Here is a 13,122-nt window from a genome sequence, read left to right as displayed (position 1 = left end):
TGACCCAGCTGTTACCAGATAAAGTAAAAATAAACCTCAGTCAACAGTCAAAAACTTACTTGAGCAGCTGAAGCAACCGAATCTGGGCCATGAGCTGCATTTCTTAGGCCATCGTGTCCAAAGTTCACTCTAATGCTGTCTGGTGCATCAGTCTGAGCCACTGCAGAGTTTGCTGGCCCCAGTAACGTTTTCCATTTACAAACTGCATCATCTCCTAAGATTTCCATAGCAACAATGGGACCACTCGTTATAAACTGGAGAAGCTCACTGCAAAATGGAAACAGCACATGGTGATCCACACTACAAATTAAAACCAAAAAACCCATATGATCCAGTGGAGATGCTCAGAACTCAACTCGGCAAGGCCTTGAGCAACCTGATCTAACTTTGAAGTTGGCTCTGCTTTGAGGAGGAGGCTGGACTAGGTCATGTGCAGACATTCCCTTCTTATTACTGTTGTAGAAAAAGAACCAGATAATACAAACTTACTCAAGCTACTGTGTAGTATGTTAGATTTCAAAAGAATTTTTAAAAGATCAGTACTGGCAACAGTGAAAGAGACCCTGCTAACCATTTGTTTGACAGGAACGATTCCTAAGCATGTCTTCTGCACAGCAGGATTTCAGGATTCTCACACATGACCTGTCTGTGTTCCCCACTGACACAACTTCAGCACTGCTGTCAGGACGGATTGCTCCAGTGCACCATGGATCTCTCCTGTGGATTTTGCCCAGCCAAAATCCAAAGTGGGTGTTGTGGCTTAACCCCAGCCAGCAACTAAGCACCACGCAGCCACTCACTCACTGCCCCCCCACCCAGTGGGATGGGGGAGAAAATCGGGAAAAGAAGTAAAACTCACGGGTTGAGATAAGAACAGTTTAATAGAACAGAAGAAACTAATAATGATAATGATAACACTAATAAAATGACAACAGTAATAATAAAAGGATTGGAATGTACAAATGATGCACAGTGCAATTGCTCACCACCCGCCAACCGACACCCAGCTAGTCCCCGAGCGGCGATCCCCTGCCCCCAGTCCCCAGTTCCTACACTAGATGTGACGTGACATGGTATGGAATACCCTGTTGGCCAGTTTGGGTCAGGTGCCCTGGCTGTGTCCTGTGCCAACTTCTTGTGCCCCCTCCAGCCTTCTTGCTGGCTGGGCATGAGAAGCTGAAAAATCCTTGACTTTAGTCTAAACACTACTTAGCAACAACTGAAAACATCAGTATTATCAACATTCTTCACATACTGAACTCAAAACATAGCACTGTACCAGCTACTAGGAAGACAGTTAACTCTATCCCAGATGAAACCAGGACAGTGGGAAAGAAGGGAGAAGCAAGATTTAGAAAGTTTGTGGGGGAGAGGGGACTTAACCACACAGTGAGTTATCATATCGTGGCATAAGCAGAAGTCAACTGATTTTAATGGGATGAATCCGAGTAAGGAGATGAGGTTGTCAGGAGCAGCCTGTCTCCTGTCCTGACCACCTCACACAGAAAACAACCACCCAAAATTGGAAACCCAAACGTTCTATTTAAAAACTAAACAAAACACTGTAACTATAATTCTCTATCTTTACAAAACATGCATACCAACAAGCCTGCCTTTTCACTGTGTAGTCTGGACAGAACCAACAAAGGAGAAAGTTGACTCAATGCTTTTTGTACTGCTTTCTTAAAAAAAGAGCTTTACACAATTATAATTATGGATGTGTATGCTTCTCCAACCATCTTCTTCCTAATGATCATTTATGCAATGATCAGTGGGCAAGGAGAGAAAAGAAATCCTACTAGTTCTTTGCTAAAGGAACGATATTGAAACTATGAAAAGTTATATAAACATAAAGAAACTACATAGGGAAAAGCTATTGGAACTTAGGTTCTGTTGGTCAGAGACTAACTAGGATACAGTTAAATGGCTTAGATACACCCAAGAAAAAAGCAATTTCTACAACACTGCTTACTGTGCAGACTAATCCTGAATATTAGATAATTTTTTTAAAATTAACTTCTTTAATACGAAAAACATTCTTTTCCAAACAAGCAGAATTGCTATTTTTCCCTACTATTCACTAGATTTACATTGACTAGTGAACTTGCAAACTAAATCTGAATTTAAAGACAAGTAATACAATGCTAAACATAAATGAGTCAGCGATTTTACATTTCACTGCCTCGAAGATTCTTGTTCTATTTTATTTGTAATGCTTTATAAATATTGGTTTCTAAGTTAGAGCAAATTCCTATACAGAAGATGTAGCCAATAGGACTGTAGGATGGGAGACAGGCACATCACAGTGGACGAAGCCTACAGTTCCTCAGATAATTACCATTAGTGTAGACAGATATCTGTGAAATAACACTACAGGCAAAATTCTTGCTTATTTATCAACATACTCAAGCAGGCTTACTCAGCAAAGAAAAGGCAATTCTGAATCTTCCTCTGATCTCCAACAAGGTCAGACATAGCCTGGGGCCATGACTCTGTGAAAGGCTTGAGTTTGGACCCAGAATAAACTAGTCACTGTTGCAGGAGATCAGCTTGCAGATCCTAATACTCAAGCACTTCATGACAGTACTGAAACCAGGTCTTTTGACCAAGTCAGTGCAAATCCAGGTTCCAACATGGCTGAAAAACGCAAGGCAGAGCTGCACCCTCTTCCTAAAAGAGACAGACCACCAAACCCAGAGGGAGGAAAAGAAAGTTGTTTGTTGGCACTTTCAGGCAAAGTAGAAACGACACAATCTTGGGATCATAAGCATCAAATTGGTCAGTTACGGAAAGACTAAGGTTTTTCATGTTAGGTGAAGCATCATGGAAGTTTGATGTTTTGTCCAAGGGTAGCAGTACAGTAAACAACTGCACCATGCACTATCCTTTCAGTTACTTATGATTTGGGGTATTTGCTACCAAATTAATTCTCACAGCTAAGTGTTCCCCCCTAGTTCTCATTACCTGCAAGCTCCACCCTGATCCTGAAGATGCTCCTTCCCTCGGCTTGAAGTTTCGCCTTGCTAGGAGCATTTTCACTTCTGAGACCAAAGACATTCCCCTGATATCATCAGGCTGTAAAGAGTGTCAGTTAAAACCCTGAATAGCTGAAATAAGGATCTGTCCCTGGAGGAAGATGAACAGGGTGCATACTTTGCAAAGGGAAAACCCTGAATAGCTGAAATAAGGATCTGTCCCTGGAGGAAGATGAACAGGGTGCATACTTTGCAAAGGGAAAACCCTGAATAGCTGAAATAAGGATCTGTCCCTGGAGGAAGATGAACAGGGTGCATACTTTGCAAAGGGCTCCACTCAACTAAGACAAGTTCTGATTTTCCCATGGTTCTGCAGTACCAAATACAGCAAATTAATCCTGTGCATTCAATAAATAAGCTTAATACATATCAAGCTGAAATTGATATACCTACTTATAAAAAGGTTTTGACTGATGGTCTACGTAGAAATCAGCTGCTTCTTTTCTGGAAGAGTAAAAAGACATAGATATAGAAGTATAGATATAGATACATACACACACACACATATAAACCCCTCTGAAAACCACAAACTCATTCATCAACATGTTTCTACAGGTAATGTTTTCCCAAGCTGGACAGATTGTGGGGTGTTCACATCCAATAACAGAAACTACATTTAACTTTCTTTCATATTTTGTGTGGCTACAGGTATAGCTTGTAGCTGACTCCTCCTTATGCTCCTGCTGTGGGAAGGAAGTAATGACTGAAGCCCGTAGCGTGGACTTTCAGGGTCACTGATGGTCCCCACATTCTCAGGTTAAGAAATAAATGCAGCACAGTCACCTTCTTGCCAAGCCATTTGCTGTTATGTTGTTTTCATCCTTCATCTCAGTTTGAGTGTGTATGTTGGTTAATGAAGTTAGGTTTTAAAGCATAAACAATCTACCTGCTTCACTGGAACTTATTATCAAGGCTAGTGTTTGATTACACTGGTGCACAACAGAATATTGTGTAACCTGGTTTCTATTCAGTATCCTCAAATGTTACAAGTCACATAGGCAGCACAATGCCCTCCAGATTAAAACTTGCTTTCTCCCACGCTTTCCCACTTGAAAACGCAATTTGGTCTTGCACTTCCCCTTGGGGAACACAGCAGTTACTACACACTGCTTTCTCCCAAAGTAATGGATTTTCTGTAATGAAGGGGGCTCCTTACATTGCCAGGCAAATAAAGGCCACCAGGCATACACAGTATGTCTGTGCCACAGCTGTTACTTAGCCTTTAGTCAGGTACTGGAAGCAAAAAGGTACTCTTTTCAGACAGGGTGGTGGTCCTCTCCAAGCTCTGCATTGCCACAGCCACACCGCTAGCAGCGCTGGGCTCAGCTACCCAACCACACAAGTTTCAGGGACCATGGTGCAGACCCACCATCCATCCAGCAGTGGGCATTCCATCCTGTGGCTTTTCACTCCACCACCCCCTTGCAGCTAACCAAACTACTCTCTTCCCTGCTTTTTCTCCAGCTGTTTCTCATGTTTAACTCTTGCTTTCTGCACTGCTTTTTCTGCATGGCAACAGCTAGAAAAATCCATGAAGGTGTTCAAGTTATTTTGCAGCTTCAAAATTCCCTTTCAGAAGTGCAGGCTTGGTCTTGGCTTGCTCCAAATTGTGGTGTGTACCACCTTCTGAAGCTGGAATTTGTAGAGAAGGACAAGTTCTTCAGGAGGATTGACAGGTGAAAGAAAGCAATATTGCTCACCCCTAGTCTGGTACAAAGTTCATAACTGAAGCAGAGCTGCAGGGAGACTAAAAAATTGGAAAATTATTTTTACCTGCAGAAACAGTCTTCTGATTTTTTCCTGGTCTCCATGATTTTGCTCACTTGAGCAGCTCTCTTTACAGAAAGAAATTACCTGCATGTTTTTCAAATAACAGATTGCAAGTATGAACAAAGGCATGGTTCTGTCATCTGCAATGGAACTTTTCACATCTCTCTCCCGTTTGCAGTCCAGACTTAAGCCCAGTATTGCCAAAGGAAAGAAATAACCTCAGGAAGAACATAAGAAGAATTTAATTTTCCTAACCTTGACAAATATTTGAACAGTCAGAGCTTTCTCCAGTTTTTTTATCAGAATGACCACTTGCTCATTGGAACTGAATAATTCCTGATTTGTTGCTTTCAGTTCAGTGTAAGTATAAGCCATTCAAAATTCAAAAGATTTTCATTGACCATGCCGCTAATATGCTTTCCTTCCATTTCTTAAGGCAGAAACATGATTTAAAAACTATGCTAGTCACTGGAACTCTTGCAATCTCAAGCTTCAAGCCTACACTCTGCAAATAGCCTAAAGTTTTTGCTTACAATTCACTATTTCACCAGAAAATCCTCTTCTGAAACTAATTCACCAAATAATTTTGGAAAGCCAATATGAAAAAGGTATGCAAACAGATTAAGTGTTATCATTTCTGAACGTGAAGAAATATTTGAGGGATATATTTCTGAAATAAATTGAGCTCTACTACTCCGTTAAGAATTCCTTTTGCAATAAATATAAAACTGCAGTTGTGTTGTGTAACTTAGTTCCTTTTTCATTTCATCTCTCTCATTAAAGGATGGAAAACAGTGTTCATCCGGGAATAATATACTGAACTGACATATGACTAAATGAAGAGACTAGAGAGCTGACCTATGAAAGTGAGGGCAGGCACCTGCTTTGATATCTTGGCTACAATTTTTACAGAAGGCATGAATCTACTTAACAGTGATTGCCAGACAAATGTCAGTAATAATCCCTTTAAAGAAAGCAGTAGATGATGATGCTGGTTTGAACAAGCATGCCTGCAGACATCTAAGGGTAGAAGACTTTGGCAAAGCCATAGTTCTATCATTTTAAAATGGCATGGTCCCAAGAAACAGTGTATATAGCATGCAGAGCAACCACAAATACTCAAGACATTGTTTTAAATATATCCAGTATCACAGCCTGATCTTGTGCTTATTAATAATTATTTTCAATTATACAAGACAAGCAGAGATATTCATATTGCAATAGGCAATAAAAGTTCAAGTCTCAAAGTTTCTTCCCTTCAGTGTGAGTCAACTCTAAAGCACGTGACTTGGCTCAACAGTTCTTCAAGTTCTCAGACAGACACTGAAATAGAGAACCACTGAACACAACATTACAGGATCAAATCTCTCAGACTGCAGGAGAGCAAGCCAAAAAAAGCTGGCTTGAAAGACATTGTGAATTGTAAATCAGCATTAGAAACCTGATTGAACTCACGAACTGGAGATGTTTGAGGGAGGATCTGGGACCAGTATCATCTAACATTGCAACAGGTGAATGCAGAAACAAGAGGAGGAAGTCACATAGTTGTTTTGTCCATATTTCAGAAAGCCAAGAAGGTTTTGAGGTGGGGAAAATGGTTCCTGACCTCACACAGAAACCATAACAATACATGAAAATTGTATTACTTAAGACAGTTAGCTTTTCTTTTCAAAGACACATTGTATATGAACAGGTTTGGCAAAGCAGCATCAGAGAAGTAGTGCAGTAACTTTGGGGAAGTCTTCTAGGGTAAATTATGTTTTCGTTCCTCTGCAGCATGCCTTTTTTAAAATCTTGTGGCTCAATGAGATAAGTGGAGAACAGTGACAGTTGGGGGGGATTAGGAAGATACATGAGTAAAATGTGTCCAACTCTGCAACAGCATCAGAAGATCACTTGCTTTGCCTGGGACTTCCAGTCATTAAAAAGCAAACAAGTCTGGGCTCTGAGAGCACAAATCAAGATAATGGATTTAGCGAGAGCGAACAAACCAACTACTTTAAAGACAATGCTGTTATAGTCAGCAATATGGTTTGTATCAGGAAGCCATGAGGCAAGGACATACAGACATGTCAGCAGTAAACACCGCTGAATTGCTAAAGCTACGGTAGTCACCTTGGATTCATACAGAGACATTACATATTTAATCACTCATACTCATTTGCACAGAACTTTTTAATACTTCACTTAATTCTCTACATGCTTTCAGAAACTTACATGATTATGAAACTGATGAGTCTTCCCTCTATTACTCACTGGAATGTATTTGATGTGTGGAACAATACAGGATAGCTTCAGAGAACGTTCTTAACTGCAAAAATAATATTTACATACAATAAAGCTAACCTTAAAAATTCCTTACCTTGAAAGCACCATCATTTTGGCCTTAGTTATTGTAAATCCTGCATTAATAATGATATCAATTAATTCTCCAATCTTGGGCATTGCATCAGGTTTAATCAAAGCCAGCGTTCTGGGGAGGGGAAAAAAAAAAAGGTAGAGAGATACAGCCAACACTACTTTCCTTAAAGGATTTGGTGTGCATGTTGCGTTTATATTCAGACAAAAAAACATCACATCAAAGAGAGAAATTCTGCCACAGTCAAACATCGTAGTCCCAGTGTCTCATCAATTTCCATGCTGTTCTTGAATGCCTGTGCAAGACATTATTCTGATAAGAACTAGCTTTGCACATTATAATTTCCTCTGCTTTCTAACCCAAGTCAGCCCACAGTGTTCCACCAGCAGTCAGTATTTACTGTCTTCTCCCTTCACTCTCAGAGCAAACAATTTGACCACTTCTTCCTTAGCTAGTGTGTATCTCTATAGCTCCTCACTCATGGCTCTAGGTTAGAACACAACTGATTGGTTCATGTCTCCCTATGCTTGCTCAGCTCCCTTTTTTCCTAATGTTAATCATTATATACAGAAAAACTAAGCTGTTAAAAATCCCTATTTAAAAATACTACTTGAACATGTGCTTCTTCCATAAAACTCAAAGTGAAGTGATTGTTTTATTATTACTTTTAAAATATTTGGAGGCCTTAGTGAGAAGAAGGTCCTATTGTGCTTGGTACAGTACAAACATTTCATGGTATACAATTTGCATGCCAAATAGCTGACACTGTTAATAGACACAATAAAAGGTTGGCAAAGGAGGTATTACGTCTCTTACACTGACTGACAGCTATATTCTAAGGGAGACCAATCAAAAAATCTCTACACTCTCCCCCACATCTTTGTTTCCACGTACATCCTGTCTTCTTGATAATTATCTTTTTATACTGTACATCCCCAAGGCCAAGACCGTTTTATTAGTGCACTTTACATAGCACCAACTACACCATAGCACTAAACATGTTATTAATCAAAAATAACAAGCACAAAAAGAAGGTCTGCAAAATGCCATTTTCTATTTGCATTCATCTTGTGGTGAGTCAGCCTCAAATGTGCTCAGCTTACAAATCAACAGATTTATTCAACCCTGTATCTCAGAAACTCCATGTCTCTGACAATCCTAAAGAGGTCTTTCCATCTTTTACAATAATGAAGGCTACCCAAGATAGAATTTTTTACTGCAGTATTTCCCTAAATGAAAGTCAAATAATTGGAAATTTCTCATTTTATATACCAGCATAGCATGGAAAGCAGCCTTTGGGTTAGCAGCAATATATTCTAGCCAGGGCAAATATGCTAAGGTTACAGGAGATGGATGAACTTCCACTACATTTACTTTGAACCTTAAGTGACCCCACATTGACAGACAGACTGTCTTTCGGGAACAGAGAGACTATCTATTTCACAGCAAATCTGAAGGAAGGGAGGTGTTAGGACAGGAAATGTGACATACGTTCAAATCTTCCTCTTTACATTTCACTTGAAACTAAGAGAGAGACGTAGATGACCTTCAGACCTCAGAAACAAACAGGGATTTCCTCAAGCATCAGGAAGCTCACATACACAGACCAGCTTAGGCCCAGATCCGTTGGGAAATATGACACAAAAAGACTGATGGTCTAAGGGTGTAGCCAGAAACTGCATGAGAGTAGTCAGCCAAGCCTATGCTTCAGTCCGTTGCAGTGCAAACTAAAGTTGGTTTAGCCCTATCTTCAGATCAGGAAAGACTGACCTCTGGCCAACATTCAACACAGTTTGCCAGCATACTCCATGCAGCCTACAGCCTGTAGCCTGCTCCCCTCTTCCCCAAGGATTTCACAGCTCCACCTCATTTTGTGATATTATTTATCATATGACAGGGTGCACCACATGAGGGGGAGGAGCTGTGTGCTTGACTGATGACATGTACCCACCTGGTCACAGAATGCATGACCTGCATCCTGGCATAAGAGGTTCTCAACTCTGTCACCTACCATGAACAGTAAGGATCCAACCACTGGAATGAGATCTCCAGTGCCATTTGCATTTCCTTGAGGAATACTTTTTTGAATCTATATTATTTCACAGGCTATTTGAGTCAGACTGCTAATGCTAGAAATGTCCCTTACTTTCCTAATTTCAAGCGTTCTAGTAAAACTGTAATTCCTATTAATATGTAATGAAATATTGCATTATGAAGCAATTTACCTAGAAGACATTATACAAACTGCAATGAGCAACACTTATAACATCTCTTCTCTAACACTTTAACATTTCAGTGTGAGCTTCTCAGAGGTATGCAGGATAAGAAAAGTATAATTCAGGAAGCTGAAGACTGTTTCTGAGATTGGATTTTGATCCATGCCCTATTTTTAGTTTTAATTAGGAATACGTTTCTTGTGGTTTGACATGATGCAGTCTGCAAAGTACATTTTGAAACAGCTTTATGTCTAGGAACAAAGGAGAAAGAATGAAAATTAAGCTAATTTGCTTACATTTTCAGAGGGACTGTACGACAGTACCGCAATGAGTACTGAAACAACAGAAGATGAGAACTGATCAAAGGAACAGTGCACAAAGCATGCTGTGGCTATGCTTTTGAGATCTACTTATTTCTAATAATAGGACTCTTGCATGTACAGTAGCTTATGTCTTGTAGAGGAAGAAACACTGATTATGTCAATGACTAGAAGCGTAAGAATAACATATCCCAATCAGAAAAGAATTCAAATACTCTTGGTTGAGACACAACCTTTTTAACACCATTTTCAAAACCAATGAAATTAACCGACTCTAAGTACAGTCTACTTAGACAGGACACACTAGTCAGATAGATTTTACCTGAGGTTACAACCACCCAGGATCACAAGTGAAAGACGACAGAAACAGAAATTCCTGTCCCATGCCAGTGATTCCTTATGTGGTACACCCTAAGTAAGCACATGCTTACTTACCCATTTTAGTCACTGTTTGTGATGGTTTCCTTATGATACTCTGGGAGGGGAGCAGGGAAGAACACTCAAATATGGCTGTATTTAAAAATTGACTCAAGACTTAAGCAAAGTAGGTGTAGAAATTGAAACTCCATAGAACCGTCTTAATAATTTTAGCCTAATTCTAGGAAGGGTGTGTGCAAATCCAGCCTCTTTTTACACATCTGTTTTGTACCTCATGTACCTGGGGTCACATTCACTTGCTTTACTGACAAAAAGAAATGTCCCTAAATCAAAACACACAAGTTTTTTTATATACATTCCTCAGTGACCCTCAATGGCCTTTGCTGAGCCTGTCCACATACATATTCAGTGACCAAAGAACATATTTCCAAAGTCGAACTGAACAGCTGATAGTCCCGCAGAGCACAAAGGCAAGAAAAAGATGGGGAAACATTCTGCCTCATACAACATCCTTAAAAATATTAATAGAATTCCAACTACAGATTATTTTAGGAGTTATCACATATTGCAGAAATCTTACTATATCTATCTAACTAATAGCTGCTGTAAAACCTGCTAGGAACAGGCCAAAAAGACAAATACCTCATATGCAACTGTTCTGCCCAAGGACTGTTTTAACATGACCCTGTTTACCCAGTGAAAGCTTCTGTGAAGAAACTGGATTTTGAGGATCCCTTGCCTATTTAAGACACCTTTCACTATGTTCCTTTGGGCTATTCTGAATATGTACCACCACTTGCCTATCTATGTTATCTTTCAGCCAACATTCCTAAAATGTTTTCCAAACAGCTGACATGTCATAAATTCCCTTCCTTCCTTTTGTAGAGCAGTACAAAGATTCACCCCCTCCCAGGACCACTTCATTGACACAACTATAGTGTTGCTGTATAGACGGCAACTACCCTTACAAGAAGAAGAAAATGTCATTTTATCACAAGCTGCCTTTTCTTGATATAACTGCATCAGCACCAGGGCTCATGCTAGTTTAGGCAGAGCAGGAAATACACAACTATAAAAAGTTACATTGATATAAAAACCATAAACAGGACAGATGTAATCTACCCAAGGTTCCACTGAGGAACAGAGAGAGTAGCCACATATACAGAAGCTGTCCTCTGGTGTTCTCCACCTCCTTTGCTACTCTTCCACCATTCCCAACCCCAGCTTGGAGAAAAAGTACCTGGAGAACTCCTTCTGGAAGGATATCATGGCAGTCATTTCTATGGCAATATTTTTGTGAGGTTAAGACAAAGATGCCTGTTAAAACTTGCAACTCTTCCTGTATGTCTGGTTATGTACAACTCTCCAAAAAGAGTTCAAAATAAGCCCAGTTAGTGGGAGAAAGCATTAAAGTAGATGAATAGGGCTTACTGGAACATCATGCCTAAGAAAATATTCTGTGTTCTCTTCAAAAAAAGTTGCAGCAAATTATCAAAATTTATTAATTTGAAAATTCAGAGATTACCTGCACTGCAGTCAAACCAGATTTAAATTCCTTGTAAATTAATCTGTCATTTTAAGTCTCTCCTGATATTTTTGTTCTTGGATGGGTTCTTAAAGTCTTTTGCAAAGCAAGTCTTTCAACCAAAAAGAGATTATGAGTCTTATCTTTATCCATTATAAACGAAATTTGTCTTAACAAACAAGCCTATAGGTTTTATTCACATTCTTACTTTATACTTCCTGTCCTCATGCACACAGAGTTTAGGAGGTGCTGAAAAAATTCGCAGAAAAAATCCTCCATAGTGAGAAAAACAATGGAGAATGGGAATGGGCCCCTCTCACTCCTGTTCCTACTGTTTTCGGTTACTACTACTAACACAGCGTAGATCTGATTGGTGAGGCACTAGGCTTCTGCACAGATCCCAGAGAGACAGGTACTAGTTTTGCAAGATCCAGGCCTTTCGAGCCCAGCACACATCAGGGTTACCGTATCAATTCTGCCCCAAGAGAATCCATATATCACAAGAATCCTACTGCTGCCTGCCCTGGCGGAGTAACAAAGCTGAACAGGACCCCCTGTTTTCCTCCTCCCCCTCTTCTCTCCCAAGAGACCTAGAGGAGGCAGCAGCTGTCACCGTGGAGAAGCTGGCCTTGAAGATTTATCAGGTAGCAACGGGGCTGGCCACAAGCAGGGCCACTTCGCTTCTCTCCAGCTATCAGTATGCCAGATCACTTCAAACTGCATGCAAGCTTGCAGCTATCTCTTCCTCTCCCCATAGAGCAGAAAAATTGCCTCATTTCCAGCAAAGAACAACTACTTTGAAACCCCAACCACAGAGGAAGATTTCAAAAAAAGTGATTTCTTACCTCTCTTTGCGGCTCCCCAGCTTGCGGGCTGTATATTGATCCCCATAGTCCACTAAGGATAGATGACGGGAAAAAACAGTAATTTTGTTGCCCACAAATAAATCCTCAAGGTGTAAGCTCTCATACTTGGTACGCTTCAGAAAGGTGCGACGGTTCTTCACATCATACTGCAGAGAAAAGAAGATTAAAATCTACCATAGCAAGAGATTTAAGCCGTGGGCAAACTCAATATAATTTTTACTCCACCTTCAGAAATTTCCATAGTACTGTGGGATTGAATCTGATCACTAAATTGATTTAATTCCTAACCTTTTGAACTTACAAGTGTACCAGGAGAGCTTAGATGACTAAACAACAATTATAAATTTATTCCATTTAAATAGTCTCAGGCTGACAGCTATCTTTGCATTTTTTATTTTATCATTTGCTTGTGCTAATTCAAGCTGTGATAAATGGTTCAGGTGCCTAGCGGATACCTCTGCCCAGTCTCACTGAGAGTTCCCCCTAGCAGATCTATGCTGTTTCACAGACCAATGGCTCGCACCATGAATGATCAAGATACACACTGTGGCAGGTCTCCTCTTCAGGGCATCGTTCCAGTGATACTACGCTTTATTTGACTTCATAAGACTCAGAATTAGGGACGGATGGATGATTGCAACACTAGGTTGAGA

The 13,122-nt window shown here is 40.1% G+C and overlaps 1 protein-coding gene across 2 annotated transcripts in view; it reads right to left on the bottom strand.

The window, feature by feature from the left end:
* The window catches only part of NME7 (NME/NM23 family member 7), a 92,869-nt gene that overhangs the window by 58,613 nt on the left and 21,134 nt on the right, over positions 1-13,122 (bottom strand). For both annotated transcript variants that reach the window (XM_030019822.2, XM_030019823.2), the window contains exons 3-6: positions 12,449-12,615; positions 7,168-7,278; positions 3,429-3,479; positions 60-267 (exon numbers count right to left, since the gene is read on the bottom strand). In XM_030019822.2, coding sequence (XP_029875682.1) covers positions 60-267; positions 3,429-3,479; positions 7,168-7,278; positions 12,449-12,615 — 537 coding nt within the window. The remainder of the gene's footprint in view (positions 1-59; positions 268-3,428; positions 3,480-7,167; positions 7,279-12,448; positions 12,616-13,122) is intronic.

Source organism: Aquila chrysaetos, chromosome 7, assembly GCF_900496995.4.
Source record: "Aquila chrysaetos chrysaetos chromosome 7, bAquChr1.4, whole genome shotgun sequence".
NCBI lineage: Eukaryota > Metazoa > Chordata > Aves > Accipitriformes > Accipitridae > Aquila > Aquila chrysaetos.
Note: the sequence above shows the minus strand (reverse complement) of the source record. Positions and strands in the feature narration are given on the sequence as shown.